We start from the raw sequence: 19,450 nt of genomic DNA on the forward strand, positions 1-19,450 counted from the left end.
CTAGAAAATCTCCGAATATGTTAGGTAAATATTACTTCATTGCTCTAGGACGTTAATTTTTCAACCCCAGAAAAAAAAAAAAAAAAAATCAGCAGCAAGAATCCTAGGATAATTGAAATGCTCAAATATTGCCTATGTATTCAATTGTTCCCACAAGATAGCTATTAACTCATTTCACAGTGAAAATAACAAATCCTGTGACACATTACAGATCGGAGGACTAATATTCTATATGCTTTGCATATTATTCAATCAATGCCAAGATGTAATTGCCCACAAAAAAAATTGAAAGAACAAAGCACTTGCTGGAGCTAGTTAATGTCCTGATGCGCCTTTCTCTGAGCATGCGGGCACCAATCTATCTTCTAACGCCTCAATGTATCTGTATATAACTGGAATTTAAATTCCCTACTGCTCAGGTGCAAAAGTTAAATTGATCTTGCTCAAGGTACATATACAGGCACTGTAGGGAATCCAATAGCATTTCTTCTACAGATAGACCACAGAACAAGGCAACAAGTGACTCATAGAGACTTTAAATGTCTGATTGCCTTTTGTGGATGACTAGAACTAGAATTCCTGGCTGAAACATCCTCACTCTCAGATTTTGGTGTCCTTGGGGTTGAACTTGAGGAACTGAGAGCTTCCAATGCAGCAAGAACATCTACCATTGGAGGTCTGTATCTAGGATCTGAGGTCAAGCAATGCAATGCAAGTGCAGCTGCAGCTTGAGCTCCTTTCTTGGAGTATTGGCCACCTAGTCTTGTATCCATGATCCTCAAAACTCGCCGGCTGTCACTCAGGAAAGGTTTTGCCCAATCCACCAGAGTTTCTTCTATAGACCCAGGTCTGTCATCTTCTAATGCTCGTCTCCCGGTTAGCAACTCTAGCAAGACGACACCAAAGCTGTAGACATCACTTCTCGAAGTCAAGTGACCTGTTTAGTCAGAAGCCAAGTTAAGAAGATGAGCTGATGAAGTGATAGGCCAATCAAGTTTATAGATTAAGGATGTAATATGACAGGAAGTAGGAAACTCCAAGATGCAGTACTACAAATTGCCTGTTCTAATCAAATGTTCAGCAAAACTGAGATTGTACCAGTTAGAGAGATCAAAAGGAGAAATTAAAAAGGTGATTTGATGGTTCAACTAGGATTTGTGGCTTTGCACAGCAGAAATTCGGGACCAGTTCAACCAAAGCTACCAATGGAAGACCAGATTTTTGTTTTCTTTCTTGAATATTATCAATATGATCAAGGGTGGCTTTATCTGAACTAAATTCCCTCCAACGTGATTTAAAAAGGTTCATTTTCCTACATCGGCTTGGAGTATTTAGGACTCCACTCCTAAAACGCTCCTTAGAGGAATCCCTAGATTAATAATAAAAAAGTATCCCTCTCACCATGAAAAGAGGCAAAAAAAAAAAAATCAGAGAGTAGCTTTTTGTACATCCAAGTTCATATGATGTGCACTACTTTTTCTTCACACAAATACTTTATTTCATTTATTCTAGTGATTTTCTTAGGTTGCATGTCTTACCCATTACATTTACCCCTAAAATATTCTAAAGCCCGGAAATATGAGCCTTAAAAACTTTGAACAGAACAGAGAAACACACAAGATTAATAATAAACAAGTATCCCTCTCACCATGAAAAGGGGCAGAAAAAATCACACACGCACACGCACAGTAACTTTGAGTACATCCAAGTTTATATGATGTACACTACTTGTTGTCTTCACACAAAAACACTTCATTTCAATTATTCTAGTGATTTTCTAAGGTTGCATTTCTTACCCATTACATTAACCCCTTTAAATATTCTAAAGCCAGGAAACATGAACCTTACAGTTACAACCTTGATCAGAACAGGGCAACACTGATTCAGTAGAGGTTACCATACCTGTTGCTACGTACTCTGGAGCAGCATAGCCTTGAGTTCCAATAACTCTGGTTGAAACATGAGTGTTATCTCCAGTAGGACCATCTCTGGCCAAACCAAAATCTGAAAGCTTTGGATTGAAATCCTACACAAAATTCAGCACAACTCTTGAGAATGAAAACTTGCACATACGCAAGAGAATTCATTTAGACTTTCTCAAGCCAAACTTTCATAGTGCAACATACTGAATCAAGTAGGACATTAGACGCCTTTAAATCACGATAGATGACATTCGCATCTAGGCTATGCAAGAATGCTAATCCTCTTGCAACACCAACTGCAATACTCATCCGGGTTGCCCAAGATATGGGTTGAACACCTTCTGTGGAAAAGGGAAAAAAAACAAAAGGCTCAATTTAAGGGCAAATGATTTATTTCTGATTTGCAAGTGATGACAGATAATGATATCACACTAGGAAATTCTCCATTGAGATTAAAAAAAAAAAAAAGGCTTCATGTTATGCCAATCGTAAGATCTTTTTTCCTTTCAGCCTTATCCTTAGGAAAAGTTTGAACATCATTCTCAAGAATATGACTCCTGGAATAGCATTTTTGTAACCAGATTCATTTTTTGTTTCATGATAAGAATATACATAATATTGTGCTTTATTTGCGAAGTAACGAGACATAAAGAGATCCCATAAGGAGATTCTCCCAAAACAGAAGCTTTCAAGTGCATTAAACGGCAAGTATTCTTAAAATATGTACCGTCATGTCATGATGCATTTTTAATTAGAAATTAAAAGGAAAAAAGGGGGGAAATGTGGGAGAGCTATATGTCCAGTGAATGCACTTACTTTTAAATAAATGATTCTCCAAGCTTCCTTTTTGCATGAACTCATAAACTAGAAGCCTATTTCTATCCTCCGAACAATAACCAATAAGTTTCACGAGATTTTCATGGTGAAGCTGCCCTAGATAATTGACTTCAGCCTGCCAAGAAAAGGGGCAGGAAATCAGTCAATACCTAGAAAGACCAATAATTTAGAAAACATCTTAATTCAAAAGATCTATTGTACATACAAGCCATTCCTTGTGGCCTTGAAAACTTTCTGGCTTGAGCTGCTTAATGGCCACTACCATCCCACTCCCTGGTTTTGTGGGAGCAAAGGTGTTAGTGTTAATCCATCCCTTGAAGACACGCCCGAAACCTCCCTCTCCAATAAAATTTTCTTCGCGGAAGTTCTTTGTGGCTTCCTTTAGATCATTGAAGCTAAAAGACTTGAGATTATTGGAAATGGGTCTGACAAGATTTGATTCTGAAATTTGCAAAGAAGCTGTTTGTCCTGAAGAATTGTAATTCCGCTGTGTCTTACTTGACTTTGTACTTCCTGAGAGTGAATTAGGCACAAAGTTACAAGAAGCTAACGAATAACTTCCTAAGAACTAAACTGCACATCTCTATAGCATTAACTTCAAGAAATTGGATTCAAGGTACCAAAAAAGTGTGTAATAAGCACATGTAACTAAACATAGCTAGATTAAGTTTTCTTCAAGCGTGATATTTCAAATAAAGATGCAGAGAATTATTAACTGTTCCAACCCTGATCCAATTACTAAAGCCCTGAAGTTCAATTTAAATACAGGTAAGATTTGATTTTCATTTTAAATAATGAAGACAGAAATTAATTCTGGGTAATCAAATGCACATAAAGATAACGTAAGCTGAAAATAGCCATGTTTCTCTAAAGGTTATGGTGCTTCTAAGTTGCTAAGGTAGAATTATGTGCTGAATAAAGGATAAGTAGAAACCAGAGAAAAATTTATCAAGAAAGAAAAAAAGCAGAGAAAAAGCTCTCACAATCCAAAATAAATGTTAACTTACAAGTCTTAGCTTATTTGTCCAGATATCAAATTATGTAAATGCATTATGCATAATAAACCTTCGTATGCATTTTTATACATATTAAGATTGACATACAATCTCGTAGTCTAACACTGAGGAGAACCTGTTAGTAACTAGTCTGGACAGCCATTTTAGTTATATGAAAATGTAAGAAGTGTTAACCAATTTCAGGTGACATATCTCAACTATTTAAAATGCAAATTACAACCTGAATCAGGGCAAAGAAGCCTTAGGATTCTTTTATTGCTGACATGACACCAAGTTCTAACAATCACAATACTTGAGGTTTACAAGTAAGTGATTCAAGAGACCAGAATCGATTTCCTTGCAAACCCAGAAGCTAATTATCAGAGGGTAAGTGTAGAATGAGTCCATTTGAAAATATTACAGGCCATAATTTTAGAAATGGAAGAATCAAAATAAGGGAAATATTATTAAGCCCCAGTATTATAGAAAAATTGAACACTGCTCCCATTCAAATTTTGACAGACAAGCAATCCTAACCAAAGATTTAGCACTCAATTCAACGTAAGATGTAAATCTAGATTACATGGACACATGTAAAAGCAGCAGTACACCAAATAGAAACCTTGATCAAAATTTGAGCAAGTTTATAAAGCAGCATCAACATAACAATCTGATAACTGTTCCTTGAGAGCACGAAACATCAAGCCAATGAAGAAGGAGGCAAGCATATATCAATATTGAAAAAACAGAGAAGAAAATTAACCAGAAAAATTGGAAGAATTAACATGAGCAACCGGCTTCATGCAGGAGTTGCCCATGTTGAAAGGGTCTTCAACTCCTGCTTCTCCTCCTTCTTCTTGCTGTTGTTGTTTAGACCAAACCAACGAAACCCAAACAGGAAAGGCAGAAAAGGAAGAAAAAGATGGAAGAACCAGGTGTCAAAATGAAACTGAGAAGTGTTGATGTGAGTATGAAAATACGGCGTACTCGTCCACACCAAGGCCATAAATATGACAATAAAGTCGCTCAGTGAAGAGGCAGCGTGGCCGGTGTAGGAGAAATTCAAGCTGTTGAATCAAAAAAATAATACTAATAATTTATTCGTCTCTTTCTTTTGATCTTCAAAGTCCTAGCAATACCGGCCAAACCCCTTGCCCCGTTTGGATTGAGGAAAATGAAGTGAATGATAAAAGAGTACAAATGCTTCATTTTTTTCGTCAATACAAACATGCCATGACTTAAAAAAATTTTGAGATGGGTCCTACCTGGGCTTGATTAATAATAGCTAATGTGGATGGAGTCTCCATTGTCATCTTCAACCTAGTGACGTGGGGCTATGTAAGATCAAAGCTTGCCTTAAGATTTGGATTAACTGGAGGCGGCGGCGGTACAAGCTTCCAAAGGGATGTCGACTTTCCGCCCTCTTTCTGGGCGACGTGGCCAAGCTTCTCTCCTTCACGGCTTTGGATTTGGACTTTGCAGCCCTGAGTTAATTCTCATGGTTAAACGATTATTAATTGAGCATTTGATCTTCTAATTATATATATATATTGTTAAATATTATTATAAGACATTTTTAAAATATTATGAATATTATGAATCTTTACGCCATTAATAAAGCTTTTTTAAGAAATACTTTTAATTAAAGATATAATTAATAAGATTTTCTAATTAAAATACTCTATTAAATATAAAAAAAGGGTATAATTTTAAAGATAATTAACTAACTTATTGAAAGTGTAATTCAGTTAAAAATAACTTATAATATTGAAGGCAAAGGGTATAAAATTTCAGTTTAATATTTTAATTTTATAAAGTACTTTTAGTCATCTAATCCTAACATTTTTATTTTCAAATAATGATTTTTGTGTCAATTAATGTTTTTTTAAAAAAATTAATGTGTCAAGAATATTTTATCAATATTCATTTTAATATTTTTTTTATTAATGAAATTGATGGTATCAAGGTTAGAGCAAAAATATTTTATAAAATTAAAGGGTCAAAATAAAATATTGTGTAAGATTAAATGAAAAAGATCTGCTTTTGTCAATAATTAAATATCAAAATTTTTTTTTGTATTTTCAGAATAATTTTTAGAATCTATTCAATCGAAAAAAAAGAATTTCTAAAATATAAAATTGCTCTAAAAAGCCAAAGTTCTTGACTGCAGAAAAAAAAAAAGAAATAAGATTGAGTTGAATGAATTTCTCATATTATCACTATTAGATTTGCAATTTCTGAGTAATAAATTCTCATGGTAGAATTTATAAATTTACGAATGTTAAATAGCAAATACTGGTACTTGAATTTGTAAATTTAAATTCTCGATAAATATGAGTATTAAATATGACTTTTACCAGCAAATTTACAAATTTGGGCGTTTCGCAGTCAAATGATACAAATTTTATAAATCACAGTGTAAAAATTTTACTCATAGATGGAAAGTTTAATTTAATAGTAAAAACAATTTGGTCATCACCATTTTTCCTTTGGCAGAGGACATGAATCCTTCAAAATAATTTCATAAATTTGTAGCACTTTCACATTAATAACGATAATGATAAAAATATAATAATCAAAATATTAAAGGAAGATAAAAACCCTGTTAACGAAAGGGAAAAGTAGTTTAATGCATAAAGTTAAGACTTGAGAGTCATAATTCATGAAATTTATAGTGGGTGTAATAATTCTTACATTTATTATATGTAGTATTGAATTTTATTATACTTATTATAAGATATTAGATGATTTAATTCATTTTTATTCTTATTGTTTAATTCATTTTATTTTTATTATTTCTGATAATCAAACGCTGCTTAATAATCGTTCCCAATAAAGGAAAACCCAATGGGAAGACTCTCGTGACAACACATTGAAAAAAAAAAAAAAAAAAGTAGAGCAATCACAAAACTATAAGCACGGTTAGAATTTGGATTTGCATAATTTGCCCATGATGAGTTATCAGTGAGATTTTTAATAATTCTGGTCATAATAAGCTAACCAAATTTGAAATTAATTTGATTATTTTTTAATTGACAAACTAAAAGGAAAACAATCTCACTAATGAGGCATATTAATGCTGACTGGATATGCTTTTTTATGCAGAGACCTTTGTTCAATATAAATAGTAATAACAGGTTGGAGGTAGAGGCATTCCAAAGTGAATAGTTCCTTAGTTCATTCTCTCTCTCTTTCTCTTCAATACATTTACTGTGTATTATAGTTTAAACTCTAATAGTTTACACTTGTATGAGTAGTCAGGTAGACTCAACTATGCCCGAATATTGTAAGATTGTAACCCTCCATATTCAGTTTATTATTTATTTAATATTCCTTTAGTGCTAACATCATATACTGGTCAAATTTATAAAACTAGGAACAATGGAAAAAAAATTATACGAGTTAATAACAAAACACATTAAAAATATTGACCAACAATTATATTTTTTTCTATTTATAATTTGAGGGAGATTAGTCTTTCTTACAAGTAAAAAAACTCGTATCAAAGAAAATATATTGTTAGATATTGAATCTATATGGCAAAACAGTTTTTAAGATTCTTTTGACTTGGCTCCTAACAAGCAACAACATGTGGGGTAGTTGTCATCACATGCATGCATATCTACTGGTAAGTTGGACATAAAAATTCACCCATTGAATCTTGATTTATAACGCAATAACATATGTCAACAAAAAAAGAATTATAAATATCAACATTCTCAAAATTGATAAATATAAATAAATAAATAAATAAATAAATTGATCAAGAGACCAACATTTGATAGTGTGGAATTGGCCTCATCCCCACCAATGGTTGGACTTTCACATTACGCACGCCTAGACCAATTCTTCATCTCTTTTCTTCAATTTTGTCAATCTCATCATTATCAATTCAATTAGTTTCAACAAATTTTTAGTGCACTCTCAAGAAAATGAAACAATATAATAAGTTTTATTTTGTATTTGGATCAATTACATAGAGTAATCTCCTCAAATTATATTCTATTTAAAAAATTTTATGCATAACCTTCAAAAGGGAAAAAATTATCCAATTTTTATAATAAAACACATTATCCATAAATTATAAATAATATAATTTCATAAGTTATAAAAGGAAACCATATCAAAAGTGTGTGAGGTGATCAACACATGCTGGCTTAGATGGCAAAGAGCTTGAGTTTTCTTAATCATCAGCTCTTGGATTCGATCCTTGAGGTGATGGGAGTGAAGAAAATATGTTTGGAAGAGTCACCCCTTTAAGGCCCTATAGTGCTCAAATTTGAATTAGTCAGGACTATTAGCTTCGAATACTGAATGGTTATGAAAAAAAAAAAAAGGTGTCTATGGTGACAATTTTGCAAAGCTAATTCATATTTTAACAACTAAATGTATCTTCGCATGTATTTATAAGGAGCATGAAGCAAATTGGCTAATGTTGTGGCTATAATGAATAGTGTGAGAATGACTTGTTATCAATAATACTATCTATAGTCTCAAATATAAGAGATTTGTTTAGGTATTTTAGCGGTCGAAAATATAATACACTTCCCAAGTTATTAAATCCTTTTTTAATTCAATATACCACTCTCATTAAATAAAGCATGGCAGAGAAATATTTATAAAAAGAATAGTCAATCATCAAATGAGGTTAAATTATAAAAAAAAACAATCTATTTTTTATTTTATTTCCTTCAAATTTAACTAGCTTAATTAATTTTATTAGTCTAATATGTATATATAGAGCATTTTAAGAAAATTCATTTTTTTCTAGATCTCATAAAAAAATTGACTTCTTTTTTAAATTTTATCTTTTTTCATAATATAAGGAGCAAGCTTTGCCGCCAACAGTAAAAATTATTCTTCAAAGTAAGTGATAAGAGTTTTTATCACCCACGCCAATTATAATCAATTTTTTAAATTTTATCTTTACTATTTATAAAACACTGACAGCTTTTCATGGATAATTATATTACTCAGCTTAACCACTACGAGCTAAATATGAAAAGATGTTTCTTATAACAATAAAATGTTCCACATGATGAGCCAACAATTACGTGTAGAAAATGTCATCCATTATTATGAATTAAAGGGTGTATATTTAACAGAAGACAATATATTTTATATTGATTTCGGCCAAATATATATATATATATATATATATATATTGATAACTTGAGGTCACAATCATTCATTGTTTTGGGTAGATTATAGTGAATATTAGGTCTCATTGACTTCTTCATATTTCTTTTGACAAAGGCACGTCTCTCAATATTGTCTAAATTAGGACAACCGAATGATAGGAATTTATATTTTTTCAAACACCATTATTTTTTTAATTTGATATCAAATTGAAATACACGAGACTTTATTAATGGTCAAATTCAATCATGTTTAACAAATTAATTGCTTAAATCAGCCCACCATTTACGCCGGTTTAACTTTGATCTTACGGATCCATTTCAATATAAAATATCGAATTAATATTTAAATGGTATTACATTGTTCGTTAGTCATACCTTCGTATTATGAGTATATATCTAAATGAAGAAACGTTTCTATATTTAAAATATAAGGTCAATTTCACAACTCATAAGTAGTTGCACACAATAATTTTAATTGATATTATGTCTCGTTAACTAAATTATGATGTCCCAGGGGGCTGGATTTAATTTTCAAACGCCATTATTCAATATGAAATTAAATTAAAAAATATACAAGCATTTATCGGTCAAACTCAAACTTGTTTAATTAAATTGAGCTGCCACGAATCCATAGCAATTATGTCACGTGTTTTTTTTAATTTATGTATAATATAAAAATATTAATAAGCAAACTAAATATTTATGAAACGTATTACCTAATTTTCAAATTTCTTTCATGCACATATTTTTATATTTGGAAAACTTAATCCTCAGTTGATAATTAATTAGTATTACCATTCAGGAGATGTTTTCTAATGTCAGAGGAGCCTACTCCATACACTTACAAAAAACCCCTCAGTTTTTTTTTTTTTTCATCACTTTATATCTTAAAAAACCTAGAGGTATTGTCACCATTCACTCAAACTAATCCGAATTTCTATTATATGAGGTCCTCCTCAATGATGGAAAATTGAGATGTATTAATAATGTCCCGTTAATCTGAATTTAAATTAATAATATAAGAGAAGTACTAATGAAACTATATTTTTTATTACACACTCTGATCTTTTTAATTCTTATTATAAGATATTTTTAACCATTTCACTCATATTAAAAAAAATTGATATTATAAAAAAGTGAGATATATTTTTATTTTTACCTTTGACTTTAAATAATAATACAATTACATTAAATACTTCACGCTAATAAAAAAAGGATAAAATTAAAAAAGTAATTTAATTATTACAAAGCGCCTTATATTTTAGATTAAAAATTATTTCTAGAATGTGTCTTATAAAGATGAGTGGAGAGAGTATAATGCAATACCAATGTAGGCACAATTCTTTACTTCCATTTGTGGTATAATAATGCCTCAATTTATTGGTGAAATTTCATGTGTATTAGATTAATTCAATGGTGTGCATTTAAATAATGGAAAATATGTTTATAAAAGGTGGAAAAACACTCTTAATAAATAAAATTCTACAAAATATGCTATGAATTTTTTTGAAAAAAATTAAACTTGTCAGGCCAATAGCACTAATTAATAATTTGTTTAATTAGCATCCTATATGTTGGTAAACTATTTATATCATAATATTGATATATTTGAATTTATTTTTAAAAAGGTTCATTTTATGACATATGAGTTTTCAATCACTAGACCAATGAAACTAAAGTGATTAGCATGTCTAATTTTTTTTATTGCTAACAGATGTTCTCCTAATAGAGACAGTCACGTTTGAGGTATAGTTAAGCACTAAATATAAGCACTTCTTCTAATGAAAATTTGAATCTTAATTCTCCACATTGTAAGAGATCAATATATTCTACTAGACCCAAGTCCCACTGGGTTATACCTTACATTCTTAGTTTAAGGATTTGTGTTTGCTAAAGAGCACTTTCTTTTCTTTTCTTTTCTTTTTTGGTTAGCTACAAGTATCTTATTAGGCAATCCTATTCAATATACTGTCAAATGTTAAATGTGAACATCTTTCCTAATAAAAATTCAAACAATAATTCATCACTTTATAAGTAATTAGTTCCTTTTATTAGACCCAACTCTATTAGTGTTAAAGAGCATTCTCATTTAGGCATTATTATCCCACCACCACCATTTTGATGGTTATTATTATTATTATTATTATTATTATTATTATTATTATTTGAAAAATCAAAGAATTGGAAAATCAAAGCTACTAGGGAAAATTACATTTAAATGCCTAAGAATATTATTTATAGTTAAAGACCACAAATTTTGAAATTTCAAAGATGGTCCAAGGTTTTTTTGGGTTAAAATTAAAGTTTTTCCGAATTATTTTTCAGCACTGAATTTTCAATTTTAAGTATTAATTTTTTATTTTTTAAATACAAATAACTTCAATATTTCCAATACTTAATTTGAATTTTTATAATAGGAAGAATTATATTGAAGTCCCACACAAAAAATTAATTACTATAAGGTTTATTGACAATTGAACTAAACTGTATTGATAACATAACCAGTTATCAATATAATTTAGTTTAGTTGCCAATAGATCTTAAATAATTAATCTCTCTGTGTAAGACCTAGTTATAATTCTCCCTTTTTAATACTTATTTTTAATATTTTCAGTTTTAAAATTTTAAAAAATAAATACTAAAAAAAAGCACTGAAACAAACAAAATTGAAATAAAAAATTGAAAAATGAGCACTAAAAATAGCAAGTATGAATTTCAAAACATCAAAGTTGAGTATAGATATTTTTTAAAAATTCTAAAATACGACGCCTTTAACTGTACTAATATTTTTTGAAAGCCCTAAATATCACTTCCTAAAGCGATTTTGATAAATCGTTCTCACTTATGAGTCCCACAGCACGGCTCTCTTTGAGGTTCATATTTAACGAAAAGCACAGACCAAATTGAGAAAGGACACGTACTGAACTTGTTGATAGCCCACAATTATTTATGTCTCTTGTGATTGATTAAGAAATGAGTGCGAAAAGTAGAGAGCGACGACAATGGAACAAATAAGGTATGAACTGATTATGACGTTGTTTTTGGCCATAAGAAAGAAAAATAAGATTTTAATTTGAGAAAATTACACTAGGAAAAAAAAAGTTTTGTTGATGACATTCATATTTTAATTAAAAAGTTAAATAAATATAACTTTTAATTTCTGTACTTTACTCACATTTTATTTTTAACCCCTATATTTTATTTTAGTATTTTAAATTCTTACACTTTTATTTTTTATTATTTTCAGTTCCTCTATGAGTAAAATATAAGAACCTTGAAAGGACCTAAAATAATAAAAAATAAAAGTATAAGGATTTAAAACACTGAAAAAACTATAGAGATTAGAAGCAAAACGTAAGTAAAGTACGGAAATTAAAAGTTATATTTATCCTAAAAAGTTTAATTTCAAGTTATTAATTGTTAACTTTTTTTGTGTGAAAAAATGGAACTTTCCCTCATATTTTTCAGTGTTAAATAGTAAATTTTGGCTTATTGGCCTAGTGACACCAAAGGCGTCTTCAAATCAGAGGTTGCAGATTTAAAGTGAGTTGGGTTCAAGTAAATATTTGGTGTTGTGTGTTAGTGTGTGGGGGTTTTTCTGTGGGAAAGTATAGGGTAGGAACATTTGTGATTCTAAACTCAATTTGGGTATAATATTTTCTTTCAATATTTTAAAATGATACAATAATTTTGTCAATACTATTAACAAATATTAACTTTAATCATTAATTAATAAAAAATTATAGAAAAACATCTCAAAAATTAAAGAAAAAGACCAACTATAAACCTAAGAACTTCTGTGATCCTAATTTTGTTTTAAGTAAATTTTCTTTTAACATTTTAAAATGATGCAATATTGCACATATTGTTAATAAATGTTAATTTTCACCATTTTAATAAAAAAATTGTATAAAAAATCTCAAAAATTATAAAAAAGAAACAAGAAAATTTTCTTGGTTTTTTTATTTCTTGGGCCATTTTTATAATATTCTTGAATTTTTTCTGTAATTTTTGAAATCATTTTCTATAATTTTTTATAACTAATAATCAAAGTTAACATTTATGGCAAGGGTAATATTACATCATCTTGAAATGTTAGAAGTAAATATTGTACCAAAAATAAGTTTATAATCATAAATATTTTTGAACATATAATTTAAGAGTAAATATGTCCTTTAACCCTATTTTTCATTTCTGGAAATAATTTCAAAATTATTATTTTGAATTGTTAACTATAATTTGTTTCCAATTGTTACATGATGTATCATTTCAACCTTTTTTTTTTTTTTGGATGCGATTTATCATTCCAACTTTAAACGATTCCAAGTTCCACGGTGAATTTATGACAGGGAAGAGGGCATGATAGTGTTAGGTAACTGATTCATTCGGCCTAGTATTTAAAAAAAAAAAAATCTTAATTTGGCATGGGTTGTTAGAGTTATGAAAATTAATATTTTGAGATAATAAAAAATAATAATAATTTTTAATTAAATAATTATAATAATCATGAGACTAAGATAAATATAACCATTAATAACTTGCTAACAGTATAAATTTTAGTATTTTTATGTTCTATGTTATATGAGTATTGATTTTGACACTCAAACGGTACAACCAAAAAATAACAATTAAAAAAAAACATATCTTTACCATAGGTAAAAACAATTTGATTTTGGTGAGTAACATAAATCTATTCATTCAATGAGTATTTTAATTATAATAATTATATTTATTGATACTTAAAAATTATTAAAATGTATTTTTCTTCAAAAATTTAAAACAATTTTCATGATTGAAATATTTCCTATGCCTTTCAAAAATTTGAGATTTGGTATTTTTTAAGTATTATATGACAAAATTTTTTAAAGTCATTTGATCAAATCGAGCAGTTATTATCACATTTTATGAGACGGGCTAGGAGCCTCTAATATGTTCTTCTTTAATGCCCCAATATCCCAATTTTATTTTTTATTTTTTTTGAATCATTGGCTTCTACATAAGATAAGAGATATTTGGACATTTTGATATCCTAAAATGGTGAAATTTATATTTTTTATGATTTTTCAAAAATAAAAGGTGTATTTGTGATATTTTTCTTTAAAAAATATAAATCTTTACTATTTTGAGACATCAAAATATTCAAATGTCTCTTATTTATATAGAAGCTAATGATCCAAAAAAAATTAAAAAGTTAGGCATTACAAAGGGTATTAAAGAAGAGTACATTAGAGCTCCCTAACTCATATGAGACACTTATTAAAAAAATAGAATTAGATCAGTCTGCTGAATCCAAATCTACAAAAATAATCATTACCCACAACTTGTGACAATTACAGTTTATAATGGACAAAATATAATGCCGCAATACATGACCAAATAGAATGGAGTATCAATTATCAATGACTAATTAAATTTGACATTAGTCAAAAGGGAATTGGCTTGGTTTCGCTGCACCTTCCCACCTCCATGGCTCTGCTGCATCTGGGAGAAAATTTGGACTCTTTGGATGGTCCTAATTTAAATATTTTAATTTTAATTTTTTATTTTACATTTATTAAATTAATTTTTTTTAATAAATATGGTTACCGGTGTACCAGACTAGCGGATCTTTATACCAAGAAGCAAAAAATGAAGAGAATGAAGGTGGAGCTTAATGTCTCACAATGATTTATAAAAATAATTTTTTAATAAATTTGCTAATTGATCTAGACAATTTATATTTAATTTGGATGATTCAAATTTAATGTTAATATTTTAATAATTTTTAAATTAATTATCAGATTTACTTGACTAATTCATATTTAAAATTTTTTAATTTATAATTTTTTTAAAAATATATTTATTTCGGAAATGTTAGTGAAGATATTATCATTATTTTTAATTTATATTTATTAAAATAAAAATTTATAAAATTATTAAAAAATAATATTAAATTTGAACTTTTTAAATTATATTTAAATAGTCAATTTATTAAAATAAAAAATTAATATTAAATTAAACCATATAACTTAAATCTATAATATCTAAATTGGTAATTAACATATTTATAAATTTTTTATAATTTATAAAATTTTTAGAAATTATAGATTTTTTAACTAAATTATAATAATTTTTAATAAATTTAATTGTGTGCTTTGCAGATAAAAAGTCTTTTTCATATGCCTCTCTCTTTTCAATGATTAGATAAAATAAATGGTGAGGATTACCTCACTTTCTCCCATTTCACCATTTTCACTATAAGTAATCTGTATCCAATTTTTATTATTGGAAGACGATTTAAGTTGGTTTCCACTACACAGCTTGAGGATGTTGTTGGCAAGTCTATTATTATGAGGTTGAGCTTCAAAAGATATACTCACTAATAAATTTATAATTTTGTACAGTTCAAGTTTAATAAGGATGATCTGAATTCAATATTCAAAATTTATGAAAATTATAAAAAAATTAATATTAAATCCGTATTATTCATAGTATATCTAAATAGTCATTTTGTAAAAAATCATACAAAATTTAATATTAAATTTGAGCTATTTATATTAAATCTGAACTATTCAGACTGATAATTAGATTTATTAAAATTTTTTATATAATAAAAATAAAATAAAATAAAATATTTAATTTAAACCGTCCAAATTTCAAAATTTCTCCCTAATGTGGCAGAGGTGGGACGAAGGCAAGCCAATTCCGATTAAGAAGGACTCTTTCATTGTAAGCAAGTAGCTTGAGTTTGATTCCAAATTTTTATGTAATAAAATTAGCTAAGAAATACTACTAATATACCTTTTGTTTCCTTTTTTTTAAATAATATAAGGCCATGATAATACTAATTCAAATTAGTAGTAAGGGAATTTTTATATCTGGCATGCCAATGACTTTTTCATGTTTTAAATATTCATCATTTATAAATGATTTTTTATAAATTCATATATAACTTTTTTAAAATTCGTAAATGACTTTCATTAAATTCATGAGTGATTATGTATATATTCATAAAACTATCTATCTATTTATAATTGATAATAATAATAACATACTGTAAATTTGGATCATTGAATTAAATTTGGTAATTTAAATTTGACAATTTTTAAAAGTGTAAAATTAATTTGAAAAGTTTAAATTTTTAATAAAGGAGCAGTGGGGGAAAAACACAGTGAAGAGAAACAAGTGTCCCAAATACTATCCTCTTGTCTCCCCCTCCTCACTTTTGCTTTGCATTATTTTTGAGGCACTCTTTTCATTTTGTGGTTTAGAGAATGTTTTTGTTGGACTTAAAATGTATAAACATATAAAAAATTTATACAATCAAGTCCCATCCTAATACCTTGCGTTTATTAGAGTTGTACTGAAAATCTGAATTGTCAATTTTTTTCCTTTTTTTAATTAATTTCAATTTTGATATTAAAAAATTAAGATTTTTCAAGTAACATGATACTATGAGGCGCCTCTTTTTTTTCTATACTTATTAAAATGAGACCAAATGTTTGAAGAGTAAAAATAAAAGCACATAAAATAACCTCTCATGTTTATTTTTCCATATTATTTTTAAAGTATATTCAAAAGAAATGGGTATTATAATGCGTGAAATGTTCACATTGGGAGCTTGAGAGACAGTTTGCGAGTGTTAAATGAAAGCTAAAGTAAAAGTTAATTTATTTTATTAATAATAAGAAAAATTGAGAATTCTAGCTGAATTCATTAAATTTAGTTATTCTAGCCAAAGAAAAGAAAATTTTTTAAAGTCTTAAATCCAATTCTAAAATTTTTTATTCGAATAACCAACTTTATATAGTTGGTGTATGTTTATTTTTTTCCCCTTTTATTTTAGTTATTTTTGGTTTTTTAAGATTAAAAAGAATGACCTAAAACACCTAAAATTAAATCGATATATATTTTAAAATTCTGATTATTGTAGAACCTCACGACATCCACCATTCCATGTGACTAATTGGGCCGCAATTAGTAGAAGGAGTCGGGGTCCATTTGTTGGGTTAAATAAAACTACGAATGGAAATTTTTAAGCGTGACAGCCATATAATTAATCTTTAAATTAAACAAGTGTTGGTTATAATAAAAGAGTTTATAGATACTTAAACACAAGGTCTCAAGTTCAAGTTCATATAAATAAATAAAATACTTTTTAGAGAGCTATCCTTAATTGAGCTTGATAATATTCAAATATGATTTAATTAGATAGTCATATAAAAAAATTTAACTTTATAGATAATAGCTTTATTGAATTATTGGTTGAATTTTGGTAATGAAATTATTAAAGAAGAATAGAAAACTATTTGAAAACAAAAACAAGATCCAAAGCAAGGGACCTATTGATGGTGAAAAAGAAAAGAAAAGAAAAGAAAAAAGGCAAGAGAATTTTTGTTTTGTTTTTTTCTTCCTTTTGTCACAAAGGGAAGAGGTTTATTGTAATTGAGTGTTAAAATATTATTTTTTTCCTTGAATTTGTTTCCAGATGCACTCGGTACCCTCAAGTCAAGGGTTGTACAATATCACTTCTCCATTAAATATCTATTAATTTAATAATTAATTGATCCAAAAAATGATCTAAAAAATTGTAGAAGAGGATTCCAAAAATTACATAAAATGATCTTATAAGAAAATTAATACTAATCAAGTCCCTTAAATTACAAATAAACCCCAATAGACTAATATTATTTTTTAACCATGTAAAATACCAAAGTACCATTTTAACAATACTGGGTGATTATTGGATCACCAATGCTAGCAACAACACATATAAGTAATTAAAAATATTGTTTTTGAAACATCTTATTAAAATATTAATAATTTGACATTTGATAATATAAATATTTAATATTTAAATATTAAAAAATACTTTAAAATGAGATGTAACTATCAATTTAAATAAGTGTAAATTCAAAAGTTTTAATTACAAATAAAATATTTAAATTATAAATGTAACTCTCAATTTTCAATTAAGATCCATATTTGCAACTATCTAAATTAATATTTGCAACTTACTTTTTAAAATTTTTTGTCAAAGACTTAACTATTGTTAATTTTTTCTTTTAAAATTTTACCATTACTCTTCCAAAAGGAAAAAACTTGTATACTTAACTTTATATATTTAAAGTGTTTGTTTTTAATTAAATCAAAACATATGTATCTTTTATAGATTATTTATTTTATAAAAAATTCTTGTTATCAATATCTAACACAATAAAATTCATATATTTTAAAGTATATTAAATATATAATGCTAACTATATAAGTCTTGCCCCTCCCAAAATTATAAGAATGTGATAATATTATTAATAGACAAGTCCAGCCCAATGCATCCAAAATGTTAGACCACAAGATTTGCTGAATTATTATTGTGGTGTGAAAATCGGTCTTACTAAAATGGACCCTTTTATTTACCTTTTTAAATGAATTAACAGGCACATTATTTCTAAATAAATTGATGAAATCATTAATATATCAATATAATATAACATGTAATATTATCTTTGACTATACTTATCTAGACTAGGTGATCCAGGATTTATCATAAAGCCCTAGGTGTTCTTTATAAGATAAAAATATTTCACATGACTTTTGCTTCTCCATCTAATCCAATTTAATGAATCTTTAACACTATCTATTTTTTCTGGCAAAAAAAAAAAACACTATCTATTTCTAATCATACTAAATCCAGATTTCTATGTCCTATATTTCAAAATTCATAACTAGAGTTATAGAACTTGAATAGACATGATCTTAGACTCTTTAGAAACCTTATGACCTTAACTATATAGAAAAAAAAAATGAAACATAACTTAATATTTCTCAATCGATTCAGCTTATTTAATCTTTAGGACTATCTTATTTGGATTATGTACTAGATTCAGATTTTATGCTCCAACTTTGAAAATTCATAACTTGAGTTATAGGGATCCAATCAACATGATATAAGGTTTCATGGAAAGCCTAGGAAGTTATTCATATGCAAAATTGTTAAACAGAACGTTGTGTGGCTCAATTGATACCATTTCATAGATCAATTACTCATGATGTTTTTTTTTAGTAAACTGGTCTGGATTATGTTTCTTGTCTTGAAAAATTCATAACTTAATGTATGAAACACAAAACTATATGATTCAAAATTTATGTCAAACTTTGACATGTCTTATTTGATGATAAAAAGTTTCCTGACTGTTGGCTTCATTAGATCAGCTTTATGGCCCAAAATAACATTATACTTCTAGATAGAAGTCTTACTCCAACATTAATCTATAGGTATATACAACATGCTACTACAACAATAGACAATCTAAGTCTATTAAAATAGAGCTTAACTCCCTATTTAATTCTCTTATAACTTTATACCATTTATATACAATCTGTATTAAGAAGAGTCTCAAAATAAATCTTTCTTAAAATCAAGCATATTACTTTCCACTTCCATGCATGAGTTCCTTCCCTTTGGTTGAGCTGGATTCCATATATCTTTAGTTATAATAGTGTCATAAATACAGGGCATAATATTATGCTTATACCTCATACACATTCATAATAAATTTACATCCATAAAATAGCT

General features: G+C 27.9%; 1 protein-coding gene across 2 annotated transcripts; it reads right to left on the reverse strand.

Annotated features, from left to right (window-relative positions):
- Window positions 1-109: 109 nt before the first annotated feature.
- LOC129318411 (probable serine/threonine-protein kinase PBL2) lies at window positions 110-4,892 on the reverse strand. Of its 2 annotated transcripts, none has more exons than XM_054963153.1 (6): window positions 4,518-4,892; window positions 2,965-3,272; window positions 2,739-2,874; window positions 2,127-2,260; window positions 1,903-2,026; window positions 110-937 (listed from the first exon to the last, which is right to left on the reverse strand). In XM_054963153.1, exons 1-6 carry the CDS (start codon window positions 4,570-4,572, stop codon window positions 525-527), a joined length of 1,170 nt encoding a protein of 389 aa, XP_054819128.1. In that variant the 5' UTR covers window positions 4,573-4,892; the 3' UTR covers window positions 110-524. The 2 variants fall into 2 exon arrangements, with proteins under 2 accessions (XP_054819128.1, XP_054819127.1); XM_054963152.1 differs by having other exon boundaries at window positions 2,127-2,263; window positions 4,518-4,886.
- Between the last annotated feature and the right edge of the window lie 14,558 nt (window positions 4,893-19,450).

Source organism: Prosopis cineraria, unplaced genomic scaffold (genome assembly GCF_029017545.1).
Source record: "Prosopis cineraria cultivar Desert tree isolate PC_DT_omini unplaced genomic scaffold, ASM2901754v1 PC8, whole genome shotgun sequence".
Taxonomy (NCBI): domain Eukaryota; kingdom Viridiplantae; phylum Streptophyta; class Magnoliopsida; order Fabales; family Fabaceae; genus Prosopis; species Prosopis cineraria.

What these genes read in the sequence shown, in the direction of transcription:
- LOC129318411 (XM_054963152.1), bottom strand. Translation starts at nt 4,572, where the DNA reads ATGGGCAACTCCTGCATGAAGCCGGTTGCTCATGTTAATTCTTCCAAT. An exon ending in AAGGCCACAAGGAATGGCTT is followed by an intron (nt 2,875 to 2,964) that starts GTATGTACAATA and finishes TTTTCTTGGCAG; the next exon opens with GCTGAAGTCAATTATCTAGG. An exon ending in TCCAGAGTACGTAGCAACAG is followed by an intron (nt 938 to 1,902) that starts GTATGGTAACCT and finishes CTGACTAAACAG; the next exon opens with GTCACTTGACTTCGAGAAGT.